The 15,959-nt window shown below is 39.2% G+C and overlaps 1 protein-coding gene across 1 annotated transcript in view; it reads right to left on the minus strand.

The window, feature by feature from the left end:
- The window catches only part of SKAP2 (src kinase associated phosphoprotein 2), a 193,115-nt gene extending 181,805 nt beyond the window's left edge, over positions 1 to 11,310 (minus strand). The window contains exons 1-3 of the mRNA XM_049782000.1: positions 11,060 to 11,310; positions 1,479 to 1,584; positions 674 to 699 (exon numbers count right to left, since the gene is read on the minus strand). Coding sequence (XP_049637957.1) covers positions 674 to 699; positions 1,479 to 1,584; positions 11,060 to 11,126 — 199 coding nt within the window. The 5' untranslated portion in view covers positions 11,127 to 11,310. The remainder of the gene's footprint in view (positions 1 to 673; positions 700 to 1,478; positions 1,585 to 11,059) is intronic.
- Positions 11,311 to 15,959: the final 4,649 nt, after the last annotated feature.

The raw sequence follows: 15,959 nt of genomic DNA on the forward strand, positions 1-15,959 counted from the left end.
CATAAACTCTCCCTAATTTGGTTTTCAGTACGCTGAGCATCTGTCTTTCAAATCCAAAGGAAGACAGCGGGGTGACCAGCACTCTCCCATCATTCAAAATAATGAAACTGAGTTACCTTCCTTGAAAATCGCCATGGCAAACATTCAGTCATATCAAAAGAATCACAAGGATAATAAAAGTCACAATCTAAAAATATTCTATTCATGTTTTCAAAAATACACATTGTATTTAAAAAGCTGTATGCACACACCTTCTAAGCCCCCCAGCCACATTTCTGCTTGCTCCCAAACTACTCTGGTGGTACGTTGGATGAACTGTATATAGGTCATCTCCAGTTCATTTGTGAACATTGTGTATTACTACTGTAAGTGCAGGTATATCCCCTCTCTAACAAATTTCCACCACCATAGCTTTAAGATGAATAAAATCTAAGATTGTTAAATGCAGATGATTTCTGTGCCAGAAGACAGCACAGATGATTTGGGATATGCTTTTTTGGCTTTTTCTCAGCAGGGGGAGCTAGCACTCTCATCTTGAAAGTCTTAAGAATACATATATACATGCATACATACATACATATATACATACATAATATATAATTCCAATCAGAAAATTTCAAGCAATTTAGATTATCCTACTGAAAATCACAATGGAAAATAATTTTAAATTTACCTTTGTCTTGAAATTCCAAAAGATACCTGCAAAATAAATCAAAATACCAATTTTTAAATAAGATCTGACAAAAATGATTTAAAGAGTGACACTAATTCAAATCTGCTTAAAAATCTGTAGTATGAGATTATAGTATAGTATAAAAATCTATAGTAGAAACAAAGAATTTCCACATTACCTATAGATGTATAATAAAAATTATTATTTAAAAACAAACCTTTTATAAAAATTTTAAAACAGACCTTTTATAGGACCTGGAGCAATAGTACAGTGGGGAGTATGCTTTCCTTGACTGCACAAATGCAGGTTGGAGCTCCAACATGCCATATGGTCTTCTGGATACTGCCAGGAGTGATTTCTGAGCACAAAAACAGGAGTAAGCTCTGAACACTACCTGGTATGCCCAAAATATAAAAAAAGGGGGGGTGGGGCCATTACAGTAATAAAATCAGGTTATATCTCTAATACTAACAACTGATACTAACTTTACTTATTTTAGATAATAACAACTAAAATGTTCCATATTTTTATTAAAATTCTCCACTTATCTATGTGTATTACTTAAATCAAATAATCAAAATAAACAAATGGATTTGACTAGAATGCTAGAAAAATACATATTAAAGAATCTATACCCAATAAAAAGGACATTGTGATTAGCATATCTGTTTTTGAAAAACCGTTATAATGAAAAAATATTTTGTCCTTTAAAAGTACTTAACACCAATTAAATTAGAATGCAAATTTCATTCCATAATAACAATTCTTTATTAAACTGCTAATTACATAAAGGCAAGTGACTTACATAGACTTCACATCTTTTATCTTCTTAATAAGAGACTCTCTCTTTTCCTTTGCTTTCTTGGACAAATTTTCCCCTTTCAATATGTCTGCTACAAATGTCTCAACATCTAAACATAAAATATAAAAACAGGATGTAAATTTTAGGAAAGAATTGCTTTTTACAAAGACAAATAGGACAATGATATTTTTTTACCCATAAGAGTTAATATCTATACAATCTGTTATAGTTATTTATTAATCCAAAGTGTAACAGTTGAAGTATGTTTCAAAGGATAAGCTGGACAAATCTGTTGGCCACTTAGCTAATAAAATGTGTATGCTCTATTTATGCTTAGCACAGCAAATGCTATTTGGATGTTTGGCATCATTAAACCATGAGGAAGCTCACAAGTTTTAATAAACTACATTGCACCATCAAACAAATTCATATAAAAGCAAGCACAGAGATTTTATGCATGTGTTACTATCATTTTATAGCTTTCGGTACGTTCCTATATGAACAGCTTATTCACAATTTTTTATCAATATAAGCTAACGTAGTTTGGAAGAGGCGATTTTTCCAGTGTAATCCATTTTCAGGTTTCTGCATTTAAAGCTTCAAACAAAAAAAATAAATCCTTCCCTAGCCAAGATTCCCAAACCCCACTCCTTCCTAGCTGCACTACTGCCTTGCTGAACACCCAGTATATGATTTTGTGTGATCTTAATTCATGCCTCGGTTTAACACCAGGAAATATATCTTTAGATAAAAAAAAAATGACAAAAGTACATGCATTCAAGGCTCCTTTAAAATACAATAACCAAGAGATAAGATTTCTATAGTCATTTATAACATTTTTATACTCGGTTAAAAAATCTTAGCAAACTTTTAAATTATTTGCTTTCTGGTTCTAATATAAAATCTCAACAAATTCTTCCTGATTTGTTGTATATAATAGTCCCATTCTTATTGTGATATATTATAAAACTTCATATTTTATTTTCAGAATTTCAAGTTGAATATAAGTTATCTAATGTAAGGGAAAATATTTATAAAAAAAATTTAAGCAGGGACCAGGGAGATAGGTCAAAGTTACAAACTTTGACCATGCAAGTGCTCTTGGTACCTTGTGGTCACACCAATTGACACTAGTTCCCCCAACCTCAGCATAGCTCCAGAAATAACCCACCGCCACTCCCAGCAACTCCAGGTATGGGTCACAAATTGAGGGAAAAAATTCTGAAGTAGATAGGTATGGCTGTAAGCATATTTCATTCTAAAAGAGATAGATACATTTTATGGTCATTTTATTTGGCTATTTCTGACTTTTAACTCTCACTGAGTAAGAGATGGTACCAATACACTAGTGCTACAAATCATCAATGCTAAGAAGTACAATCAACCATACTTATAATTATTTAAAACTGAGTATTTGAAAGAGAATGGTATAACTGATCTAAACTTCTTGATTACGAAAGTACCTTGATCCAAGAGCAAAGATGATTAAGCTAGTGTTATATATATTTATGTATATAAATATTGTGCAGGACACAATTTTTTAATAAATCAATGTCAAGTGGACTAATTAAATCTAATATTGAAATAATTTTAATAGCTTTTTTCTTTGAAGCCCATTAGTAACTAAAACATTAATAGTATCAAAACAAAATGAAAGCAACTTCTCTTTTCTTTGCTTGTCCATGTCGTAAAGAGAATTTAGGACAAAATTCAGTACCAAAGCAAATCAGACCTAAATTTCTAAAGTTCAAAAAAATGAAACTTTTTTAAAGCACATTGTCCTCTAAACTCTTTAAGTGTTGTGCACAAAGGAAGCAGCAACGGCGGATAATAGCTGACATGGAAAAGACAGTCTTCTCTGGGCTGGTTACAATAAACCTACTGAGGAAATGGAAGAAGGGGAAGAAGGAGCAGTCTCATTGGAACTGCTGATTCTTTCTTCCATCCGGACTCAATATTTTCAAGAATCACTGGCACAAAGACTAGTGAATAGTCAGCCTAATGTTACATTCACTCAGTGTTTGTCTTTAATTCCCTCATCCACGAGAATTTAATTGCCTATTTTACATTTTCATTACACAATCCGGGTTTAAACAAACGGGACCTATTTTCTATTTCCGGAAGCAATAACTGAACGAATTACAGCCCAAGAGTTATTTCTGTAAAAGGTCATTTCAGTTCTATAAAAATTTAAAACACATCAAATGCCAGAATACAGTGTTTCCCAACAATTCAAAAACATTCACTACTGGTGCCTGCAACTGAGTAATGCTCCCCATTTCTGTTTGAAAAGTGTGAGCCTACAAGAATCCGATGTTTGTTGGTCTGTTTGTGGCAGGATGGAGGGGGGAAGAGTCTGAAATTGAGCAAGAGAAAAATAACCAAGTTTTTTGAGGAAAAAACTAAGTGGTCTGTTGCAAATATGCATCCTTACACTTACCCAGAACAGGGTCTAAGGCAACGGGAAAGACTTACTACACACTAATTTTAGGCATTATTTCTCACAGAAAATGTAGAGAAGAGAAACCATTCTCTTGGTTTGGTTCGGTTTTGTTTTTTTGTATTAGCAAATAAGTTATGAACTTTAAAGAGGATGTGAGTCCTACAATCACCGGAGCTTCTTGGGATCCAGAGACCCGACTGGTTTTCCATTTTTTTGCAACCTGGGTAGTTTCCTAAAAGCTTCTTTACCCGGTGCCTGCTCACATTTTCAGGGAAGGAAATCGGCTGCCTCGGGCACGGAGTTCCTGGGGACAAGCAGGCGGCCTTCGGAGGGTCCAGGGCAAAGCAGCAAAGCAGCAACCCTGCTTGCCCCCGGCACAGACAAGAGAGCTACGCAAAGTTCCAAGGGCTTCAATGGGGAGATGCTCCAGCTCTGCCCGCCTCCTACTTAACCCGCCGGAGAGATGTTAAACTCGGAGGATTCCCGCCACGGAGCTCAGCGCAGCGAGCACTGGGTTTAGGGCAGCGCCCAAGGCAGACAAATGGAGCTGGATCTGCGGCTTTGTAGCTCCGAGCCAGGCTCATATATCAGAAGCAGAGCAATAAACGTCCAGGGAGAAGCAAGCGGTCCTAGGACTCCTTGGGAAAGAGATTTGAAGCTTTTGATTGTGCGCTCAATAGCCCTGCAAATGGCCAACTAGTGAGCTCGTCCGCCCTCCCCTCCGGTCCAGGAGGGGTCGTGTCCCTCGGTTTGATATGGAGATTTCACTGATTCCAGACTGCCAGTCACTCCAGGGGGAACCCCTAATCCGATTACAAGAAAAAGGTCAGCGGGCCCTCTCCAACTCCATGCCCGGTACTCAGAGGGAGGGGACCGGCTCACTGCACACTGGCCCAGGGCGAGGAAACGCTGTGAGGCAGGAACAGCAAGTTCCTAGGCACTGGGAAACTCAAACTCAGTTTCCCCAAACCCTCCTGGTCGATTACCACGAGAGACAGCAGAGGTCAGTGCTGCAGGCATTTTCACCCCAAATTGGCTCCCTCTCCATCAGTCTTACCCCCAGCCCCTCACCCCTCCCACAGACACGAAAAAATGATACCCTCAAGAATTAGCTGGTGGTGATTTTTGCTCCAGTTGCAGCTTAACACTGTCCAAAATAAACCTTATATCCGGACACAAGAGTCAAGTTTGGGGGGAGGGCCCCTGAAAACTTGAAAATTACAGTTGTCCTGTAAATCAATTTCTAAGATCTGAAAATCAAATTAACAGATGACCTCATATTGGCTCAACAATCCTCAAACTATTGAGGTCAGAATTTTTTCTAACCTTCTGCTGAAAGGGGGGCCAGAAAGATAGTGCAGTGGGTAAGGTCCTTGCTTTGCACACAGCCGCCAACACAGATCATTCCCCAGCACCTGGTATGGTCCTGTCTCCAGGAATGTTCCCAGAGCATAGAGACAGGAATAAGTCCTAAGCAGAGCCCCGTGTGTCCACCCCCGCAACAAAAAAGAAACTTCAGCTAAACCAACACATTCCCTTGAAAAATCAAGCCCAAATCAAGCACAGCTCCAATGTTCTCTTTTCTTCCCCACGTTTCTGAACTCCCTGAAAAAATGTATTCCCTGTCTTCCCTCAGAGGACCTAGCTCTCTCCCCTCTCCTCTATCCTCTCAGAAGATCTCTCTCTATATATCCCTCTCTCTCTACCCCCTATTCTCTTCTCTCTCCTCCCTCTCCCTTTTTTCCCTGCTCTCTTCCTCTTTCTTTCCCACCTCTTCTCCTTCCTCTTCTAATTCTCCCTCTTTTCCCCCCTCTCCTCCCCTCTCTCATGGATCACAGAGTGAACAGTTGAAGCCACACACAGTTGGTTTTTACATTCTTAGAAACAAAATAAACTGACAGCTTCTTGAAAGTGAGTACACATAGCTTAGATTCCCACTCTTGAAGGGAGCCAAGGTCTGACCACTCGCTCTCACCATTCTCCACTAACAAACAGCCTGGAATATGATTTCCAGCTGGAGGTTGTGAGTTACAAAGATCACACCTGGTGTCATCTGCCTCCTGTCTCAGCCTATGCAGGACCTCCATGAACAGGCTCATGCAAATGTACACATGAGCATACATATGCATGAATGCACACAGGCAACACACACACACACACACACACACACACACACACACACACACACCTTTGATGGCCTGGCATAAAAGGTGGCAAGAATTAGAGTAAATGCACTGCCACATGCTTAGCTCTAAATCAAAGTTTAAAGCCAATTCCACCCCTGTACAAATGGATTCATTCTACATCTTTCTCTACTTTGCATTCACCAAGGTGCTATTGCCAAAGTTAATATAGTAAGGATCCCAATCCATAATTTAAATACATCACAACAAAAAGACAAGTTTTTCTGATGTGTTAAAGAGGCATGGTCCAACCAAATGCCTATTTGTAAAAACTTAAAAAGCAATTGAACTAGCACATGGAGATCAATGAAGCCAAATGTTCAAAATTGGGAAGTGACTAATTGAAAAATTATTGATTGCTCTAATCAATGACTTTATCTTGATTACCTAGCACTTTCCCAGGTCATGGCTGAACTCTGGACTTTTCAAACATAGAGACATGAATTGTCTCATGTTCTCCTATTATGATGGGGGAAACATAGCCACATCTGTCAATCTAACCATGTGGTGAAATTTCCAAAAATTGGCTTAAAGGTAAAAATTAATTTATTTTTATTGAAAATGGGACTGCTGAAGAATAGAAATAAGCAGCATTCACCTCTAAAAGATGAATCTTGATAAATCGCACATTATAGTAATCAAAATCTTTTCCCACACATTTTCAAAGAAACCACAGTGATGACACATTAGTCTGAGATTTACACTATATTCACTGTTAGGCAACATCTATTGTAATGTGTTCAGAAAGTGATTGAAAAAGAAATGTAAACTCAGTGGAATGAAAAAGACAGAGTTGCCTTTAATTGAAAAAGACAAACTAAGTGAATAATGAGTATATAAAAACTAGCCTATGCCATTTTTATCACCCATATATGACACTTAATCTTAAATTTATGAGCAACAACCGAACTGTGCTTCAAATCACCAGGGGCCTTTTTTGCCATACTGTTTCCATCTTCTCCCTAGGAAGACTTTAATGCTGATTGTACAGAGATAAAACCATTTGGAGCAGTTTCATATTCTGCCTGTTCTTTGGTATATTTCAATTCCTTCTTGAAAAGAAAACTAATGTTAATTAAGTTGGGTAACCATAAAAACTGTATCCTATCAAGAGACTTATTTAGTAACCTGAAGTGAACATATTTTCAGTGGAAAGCCATGTGGAAGACAAACCAAAGATTCCTCTCAAGGAAATGTAGGATAATATATTAAGATAAGCAAAAAAAATTTTTTCCTAGCTTTACATCTTAATTTATCTGTTATTTGATCTATGCAAGAAACTATAAAGTTCTGGTTCTTTAATTTATAACACATACTACTATTTCTAAAAGAGAAAATATTCCAAGCACCCATAGACTGATTCATTTTGAGCCAGATGTTCCCACACATACTCGATGCTGAGTAGTTATTACTCCCAAAAAAGGGCAGGCTTGATGCTTTGTTGAAAATTTCAGGTGCCAAGTAAGTAGGTGAGTACGGGTGACTCAGTAGGTGGCAGTCTTCCCTTTACAGACTCAGACATTGCCCCAGAAGGAAGTTATGGGACACTAGATATAGCATAAATTATTTTCATAGAGAAAATACAGCCAAAGCGCTGATCAAATTACAAATAAAACGTTGGAAAGGTGAAAAATCATCCCATACTCCTGTCAGCTTCCAGAAGTCTGTCTCAATTTCAGCTGAATAGCATTCTTTATCTAGTGCCCTGACAGGAATTACTGATTAGAGCATGTGGTTTCTTAAAAGTCCTCTGGAAATCCCCAATAAAGGAATATGCAGTATTTCTAATCAAGACTACCATGTGAACAGAATCTCAAGGTCACATAGCAGAAACCATATGTCTTTTTTGTTTATTGTTGGTTAAATTACTGTGATTTTGATTTTCCAGAGCACTGACACCCACTATTTTTTCTTTCAGTGTTCTCTTTATTTCATTAAAAAAATTGTCTTGCAGTTTTCCTTTTCAAATATCCTGTCAAAATGAAGAAAATTGAAGAATATCAAACCTCTCATTCCAGTATTCACAGGGTGACTAAACAAATAAAGTGGGGCAAGTGATTCTAGGTCTCACTTTCTTGCCTTCCTACATAAAATAAAATACAAAAATAAAGATTATTCTTGTTGCTAGTCCTGGTCAAAATATTTGGATGTGAAAGATTAAATGGACAAGATTTGGCATTACGTTGGATCCTAATTATCCAAGCTCAACCTATTCATACTGTTAACCACCTCCTCCCAGAAAAGTTGCCTGCACTGTATGCAGCAGCTAAAATTCCGCTTTGAACAACAAAAGAATTTTATACTATTATAAAAAGTTTAAACTTTCAAAATATATACAATCAATTCCATGGAAATAGAAATACTAAACCAGCTACTTTTCTAAATGTCACTAAATAATAAAAAAACAGCGGCTTTTCTAAATGTCACTAAATATGAGCTAAATATATCTGCTATGGGTTTCTGCAACTCATTAGAAATTCTTATTAAAGAGATAAAAATAAATACTAAAACTATAATAATAAAAAAGAAAATACTAAATGATAAGAATACATCTGAGTAGCTCGTGGTTGAAATATCAAATATTTAACAAGATGATATAACATTATTTGGGTAATAAGTACATGACCATAATGAGAAAAGTCCAAGCAACATCATTTTGATAGGCAATATCTTAAGGCTTTATTTTGTTTCTGAAAACAAAGAATTTTAACATGCCCAATAAATTTAGTTCCTTATCTTCTTTTTCCTGAGTCTAGCACAATGCCAAGCATTCTGTTAGCTCTACCAACACTATCTCCTTCATAGTTTCAAAGAAAAGAGTTGATAGTAAAGCTACCTCTGTATAGTTCAACCCAATACCAACTCTTTCCCTCAAATTGCTTTAATCATTTTCAATCTAATCATGTCTTAGCTTAGATAAATACTTAACAAATGTGTTATGCAAACCATCATGCAAATGCTCAACAACAAAAAAAAATTCTGAATGAAAATGTGGGAGGAGAAAACTGCTAGACCAATCCTTGAAATCTTCACAATCTCAAAATTACTTTAATCGGAGTCAAATGTAAAATGCTTGTCCATCTTCAAAGTTCTAAAAGCTGGCAAAATTGATTTCTTCTTAAACTAAAACATATATATTAACATATCAAAAATTTAAGAATAAGCCGTGTGTAATCTCTAAATGTTTAATGTTTTAGTGCTTTAATCAAAATGTGTGACTTTTAAAATGCTCATTTCTGGCATGGTAACACATTAAGGGGCTAGAAATGGCTAGCTGCTAACACATAAATATGAAGTGAATGGTACTGTATAATTTCAGCATCATGTAATACTGACCTTTCATTTAAATTACACAAATGGGGACAACTGAAATACTAGCAAAACGTGGGTCTCTGAGAAGCAGGGGTCCTCAAACCTTTGAAACTCACTATTTGCAAATGTATGATTATATATTCAAATAACAAATAACTACAAGAACTGTCAAGTTTAAGAACATGTACTCAAAGGTATTTCACTTATTCCTTATATTCAAAGTTTTAAACCCAGAATAACCTGAAAATGATGAGTTTTTTGGAGGTGTGAAGGATAATGACAAACACTTCTCTAATCTGGAATTAAAATAATTTTCTAAGCAAGCAATTCCGACCTTGTAACAACTGTTACTATTGTAAAACAAAATCAGCACTCTTGTGAAATTGTAACATAATAAAATAAAACCTGTTTTAAATTACTCTTTACAGTTTTCCAATATTTCCCTTAGTGGTAACTATTAATGACAAGTACATACTATCCTAAATGCACATCACATTGGAATGTTCACACAAACCTAAGTGTGCATTCACAAACTGCTGATTTTAATTCCTCTATCATATTCATAATGACCACCCCCAAACAGTGTAAAACAGTCTGTTTGGAGATTTGGTCTCAAACATCTCTACACAATAACTTAGTGGATTAAATGCCACATTTTAGATATTGCTTAAGAGGTCAACAAAACAGTGTTTTGTTCTGTAACAGAAACACTGAAAAGACAAACTCTGATCCAATTTGCATGACCAATATTTAAAGATAAAACCGTGAGATACTAAAAAAGCCTATAAATTCAGTTTCCCAAAATCTGGTGACAGTGCTACCGATGCACTCCACTCCAGTCCAGTCCATCTGAACAGTAGTAACCTTTGTAAAGAACAACGCAACTGATGCATTCCAGACCATCTCAACCATAAAAGTTGTGCTACCCTAAAAAAAGATACAGTTTCAACTTGAAGAAGAAACAAAAAATTTCTCCTGGGCTAAAAATATTGTTTCAATGCAGTGTATTCATAACAGTCTTGAGCCATATCTGTAAACTCCTAAGTGTCTATACATGGTGACCAGAAAAGGGGAAGATGAATGTGCAAAAGACAAGTACTTTCATGGTGTGAAACGGGAAGCTCAACTTTCACACATCCTTCCTTTTTTTAGCCTGAATGTGTTACTCGAGCTGAAGACAAGTGTTCTCTGAGAAGCAAGCCTTTTATTTTTTTTCTTCTAAGTCGACAATGCAGTTTCAAGGAGAATGACAGGTTTGAAGGTTCTCCGCACGGCCCCTACCAACTAACACCTGTGGCTCAGCATCTCCACTGGGAACCACCGTCTCTGCGACCCGCCTCTGAAACACACACGCCCCTCTGCGACATGCATACATGCACAGGGATGCACACACACATGAATGCTCACGAGCATCCTCCTCTTCCCCTGGGCACACACTCTAGACTCCAGAGCATCAAGATGCGCTTCCCCACCGTGCCCACTCCCTGCCTCCAGCCCCACTCCCGGGCTTCTCCACTCCGGCCCCGCCCCCGCGGTTCAGAGCACCTGCGGTGGGAGAGCGGGGAGCGAACGCCGACGCCGAGCACTTGTGTCCCCACCGGCTCGCCGTCCCTCGGCCCCTACCCCGCCCCCTTCCCGCTCTTTACCTGCCAACAGGTTCCTAACCTCCTCGGGGAGGGCGTTAGAAGTGGAGGTGCTGCGGGGGGTGGGCATGTTAAGAGACTGCGGGCTCAGACCCTATGCTGAGAGGTGGGGGGCCGACGGGCCGACGGGCCGAAGAGCGGCTAGACTCGGGGTGCAGCGGTCCCAGTGAGGACAACGAGGCTACGAGTCTGGACGCAGCCGGACCGGGGCTCCCAACAAGGAAGTCAGTGAAGCCCCAGCGAGCCGCAGCTGGACTCTAAGCCACGCCCCTTTCTGCCGGGCGGGGCGGGGAAGTGGGCGGGGCATACGGCCTGAGGAGCCTGACTGCGCATGCGTTTCCCTGGAAAATTTTCCTTTTTCCCGAGCCTCCGAGAAGAGCCTTGGGCTAGACCACACCCATCGCTTCGTGACGTCACGAGCTGGAGGAGGAGCGTCTGGTGGGAAGCGAACGGAGCGGAGCTGGTCACGTGACCTGGCTGTTGAAGCGCGAGGCCGCCATCTTGCATACTGGTGCCACTATCATTGGGGAGAATTTCTCCCGGATCAGGGAAAATAAGATGACCTTAATGCCTCCAGGCTTTCCGGCCAAGATGCCTTTCTGGCCAGCAGTCAGCCTTTACTGAGGTTTCACTCCTCACTTAGCAACCCACAAAGTATTTGCCATCACTCTCAATGAGTGTGGCCTTCTTTGTCCCATTGAGTGAAGGTAACTTGAGTCTTCTTCCGCCCATCTCCAGAGCGGTCACTCAGCCTAGCCATAGAGCTTTTCCTAAGAGCGCTCTGATTGGCTCGCATCTTACTTTGCCACTAGATTCGTTTTCTTTGGCCTGACTCCCTTGGAAGAATCAAAAGTTCTAGTTGTCAGCCTCTGAGAAGGAGGGAGATTTGGGACATTGGTGATGGGAATGTTGCACTGGTGATGGGGGGTGTTCTTTACATGACAGAAACCCAACCACATCATGTTTGTAATCAAGGTATCTAAATAAAATATTATTTATAAAGAAAAGAAAAAAGAAAAATTAAGTTTTTAATAGATATCAGTGAACGATAAATATAAGACAAAATTTCTGCTTTTGATTGCTGGAATAGAATTCACTCCACTCTTAGTCAACAACTATATATTGCACATCTACTTATTCTACATCTTAGAGATTTTTCTCTAAAACGCAGAGAAAGAATATAAACATGAATCTACAGGTATATATACTGTCACGACAATGATCTTTCCTACCACTACGATTGTACTGAAATCTTGTATTGCGCCAGTCACAATGTAAATTTTTCATTCTTCTACACTTTCACCCTCATTAGATCCATAGTCCTTTCAATACGACTTACTTTTGAATCACCATGAGAGACTACGTGCAGATTCTCAAGTCCTGTTTCTGAGTTTCGGATTAAATCTATGAAGAAATCCTAGGTGATTCTGCAGCTAGACATCTATTAACTACTATCATGCACAAAAATATGTCCTACATTAGCATTCATCACCACGTGGATCCGTATCCTGGCATAGAATAATAATTTTATTACAATCTCATATTTACAAAACACAGTAAAATTTTTTAAGAAGGGGAAAGGAGGTACAAGAGTGAGAATGAAGGGGGAAGGTGAAAGGGGAGGAGAAGGAAAAGAAGACAAATACGATTGATTTTTTTATGTATAATTAAGAGATTTTTCAAACACTGATTGTGAGGGGAAGTGACTTTGGAGTCTATGTCTTACCACTCAAAACAAGACCAACCCTTTATAATTGAATCAAATCACGCAAACAACAAAAAGACTCATTCTATAAACTGGAAGTTGAAATTTCCATGCAGATTTAGAAGTGAGAGATTTAGAGAGAGAAAGTGCTGAAAATTAAAATTATTTTTGATGGGGCCAAAGAGGTGGCACTAGAGGTAAGGTGTCTGCCTTGCAAATGCTAGCCAAGGAAGGACCACAGTTCGATTCCCCCCGCGTCCCATATGGTCCCCCCAAGCCAGGGGCAATTTCTGAGCGTTTAGCCAGGAGTAACCCCTGAGCATCAAATGGATGTGGCCCGAAAAATCAAAAAATATATATATATATATATATTTGATGGAGGTAAAAGTAAATAATCAATTTACAATATAGATCCAACTTCAATGGGAATTAGCTTATATATATATATATATATATTGGTTTTTCGGGCCACACCCATTTGATATTCAGGGGTTACTCCTGGCTAAGTGCTCAGAAATTGCCCCGGCTTGGGGGGACCATATTGGACGCTGGGAGATTGAACCGCGGTCCTTCCTTGGCTAGCGCTTGCAAGGCAGACACCTTACCTCTAGTGCCACCTCGCCGGCCCCGAAAATTAGTTTTTTAATTAAAAAATTAATTATTTCTTTAAAATTTTTAAACTAAAAATTATCTTCTGAGCCATGTCCCACAGCCATCACCATGTCTTCTCATTAGGCAGCTCCAGACTCATTTTATTATTGCAAGAGATGTAAACTAAGCACTGAAAAATTGTGTGTAAACCACCTTGCTGTTGGAAATTGGGGCACTCATAGAAGGAGGGGCAAGTCAAGTCCTGACTCTGCACAGCCCTCAGTTGCCACTACGCCAATAGCCCACTTTACTACTGATCTCTGCAGAGTATTTGAGCTGTGTAGGCAGCCCCCCTCCCACAACACCCCATCTTTTTGTGTTTCCAGAAGCCCCAGAAGCCATAGCCACAACCTATAGCCACCACCTTGTCAGCCATAGAATTCTTGGACTCACTGCCACATCTGCAGCCACTCAATACCTCCAAATTTTTCAATACTGACATCCCAGTAGAAATACATCAAATTAGATGTCAAAGTAGCGTAAAAGCCATCTAACAAACAAAACCAATAACAATGATCAACTAGCAACAAACAGCTTAGTAAATCTTCAGACAATGACCCCACTACAAGATATAAACATTTTCTCAAATATTCTTTTGCTGTGTCTTTTTTAATAATTCTATTGCCACAGTTGTAAACAAGCAAAATAAATTATATTGTGTCTGCCAAAAGAGCAGACTGGGGGTAGGTGGGAATCCAGGACATTGGTGGAGGGAATTTTACACTGGGGGAAGGATTGGGAATGGAACATGGAATGGCAAAAACAAATTATTGTGAGCAATTGTGTAAACTATGACACTTACAAAAAGTAATTTTCTAACAGGAATAATTACCTTACTGAGGAGGAAGAATCTATCTTATGGATATATAATACTAGTGAGAATTCTTCCTCCCTCTACAGATATCACGGATTCTTTGTCTTGTCACTCTTTTTATTAGACTAGACCTTCAAATGTCCCTATTCTTTATTTCCTTCTGATAGAATTCACTAGACTTCTTTTTTTATTCTTATGTCTCAGTTATGTATTTGTACTCCTCTCATTCCACAAAGGAATTGAGGCGATTTACTCTTATCAAATAGACAGCTTTCTGGAACAGATCAAATGGACAGTGTCTACACAGCTCATTATGACAAGTCATTCTTGTTAGTGAAAGACAGGAAACTATTAAGATTGCCTTAAAATATATGGCATTTAGTAATCCAAACAAAAAAGGCAATAACAGAAAATGGATTATTTGTGTGAAACATGTTCCCCCTATTTAGGAAACCATTCTCAGACCCAGCTCATGATGGATTCACTTGCACAATGCTTTGTATACTCTATCATTTTTATTGTGTATTGTTAAAAAAGTTACTGAAATTGATTATGAGACAAAAAGAAAGAGACGCTATAAGAAATAGATCCTTATTTCTCTTGTTACCAAAGATTCCCAAGGAAAAAAAAACTACAAGTGAAGCAGGCAGGCAGGCTGGCAGGTAGGGAAGGTCCCCTTAGCGTAATGAATTCTTGAGATGTAATAAAAGCAAGAGATAGGATTTGGAGAAGTTACCACCATTGACAAGAATCTAACCTGGCACCAAAACAGACTCAGAAAAGACTGGACCCCTTGCAGGGAGAAGAGCCAACAGGAACAAAGACCAGGAAAAGAAGATCAAAGAAGACCATGAACTACCCCTGGCAACCTAGCAACAGGACTCTTACCAGGTCTGAAAGCCCCATGTGGGACAAATTTGTGAAGTGCTCTCTCTCTCTCTCTCTCTCTCTCTCTCTCTCTCTCTCTCTCTCTCTCTCTCTCTCTCTGTCTTTCTCTTTCTCTGTCTGTCTCTGTCTCTCTGTGTCTCTCTTTCTCTGTCTCTGTCTGTCTCTCTCTGTGTCTCTCTGTGCTTTCTCTCTCTGTCTCTGTCTGTCTCTCTCTGTGTCTCTCTGTGCTTTCTCTCTGTCTGTCTCTGTCTCTGTGTCTCTGTCTGTCTCTGTCTCTCTGTCTTTGTCTCTGTCTCTGTCTCTGTCTCTCTCTGTCTCTCTCTCTGTCTCTCTCTGTCTCTCTGTCTCTCTCTCTGTCTCTCTCTGTCTCTCTCTCTCTCTGTCTCTCTCTGTCTCTCTCTCTCTCTCTCTCTCTCTCTCTCTCTCTCTCTCTCTCTCTCTCTCTCTGTCAGAAAATGGTAGATTCCCTTCATGAAGTTGCCACTTCTCTCCTCCCCACTAAACGTAAGTCACACTGGGGACTTCCACCAGCACTTCCAGGTGCACTAAGATTACTCTTTGAGGAAAATTATCTTACTGAGGAGGACCACACATCAGGGATTGAACCCAAGTCAGTAGTACAAGAATCTCCGAGGGGAAAAAAATCAATATATTGCTGAGTCTGCTGTACAAAACTAAACTAAGAGGGGGCCAGAGAAATAGCTTATTTCTATAGGGCATTTGCCTTGCACGCAGCCGATCCAGGATGCATGGTGGTTCGAATCTCAGCGTTCCCTATGGTCCCCTGTGCCTGCCAGGAGCGATTTCTGACCACAGAGCCAGGAGTAACCCCTGAGTGCTGCTGG

Source organism: Suncus etruscus, chromosome 10 (assembly GCF_024139225.1).
Source record: "Suncus etruscus isolate mSunEtr1 chromosome 10, mSunEtr1.pri.cur, whole genome shotgun sequence".
Taxonomy (NCBI): domain Eukaryota; kingdom Metazoa; phylum Chordata; class Mammalia; order Eulipotyphla; family Soricidae; genus Suncus; species Suncus etruscus.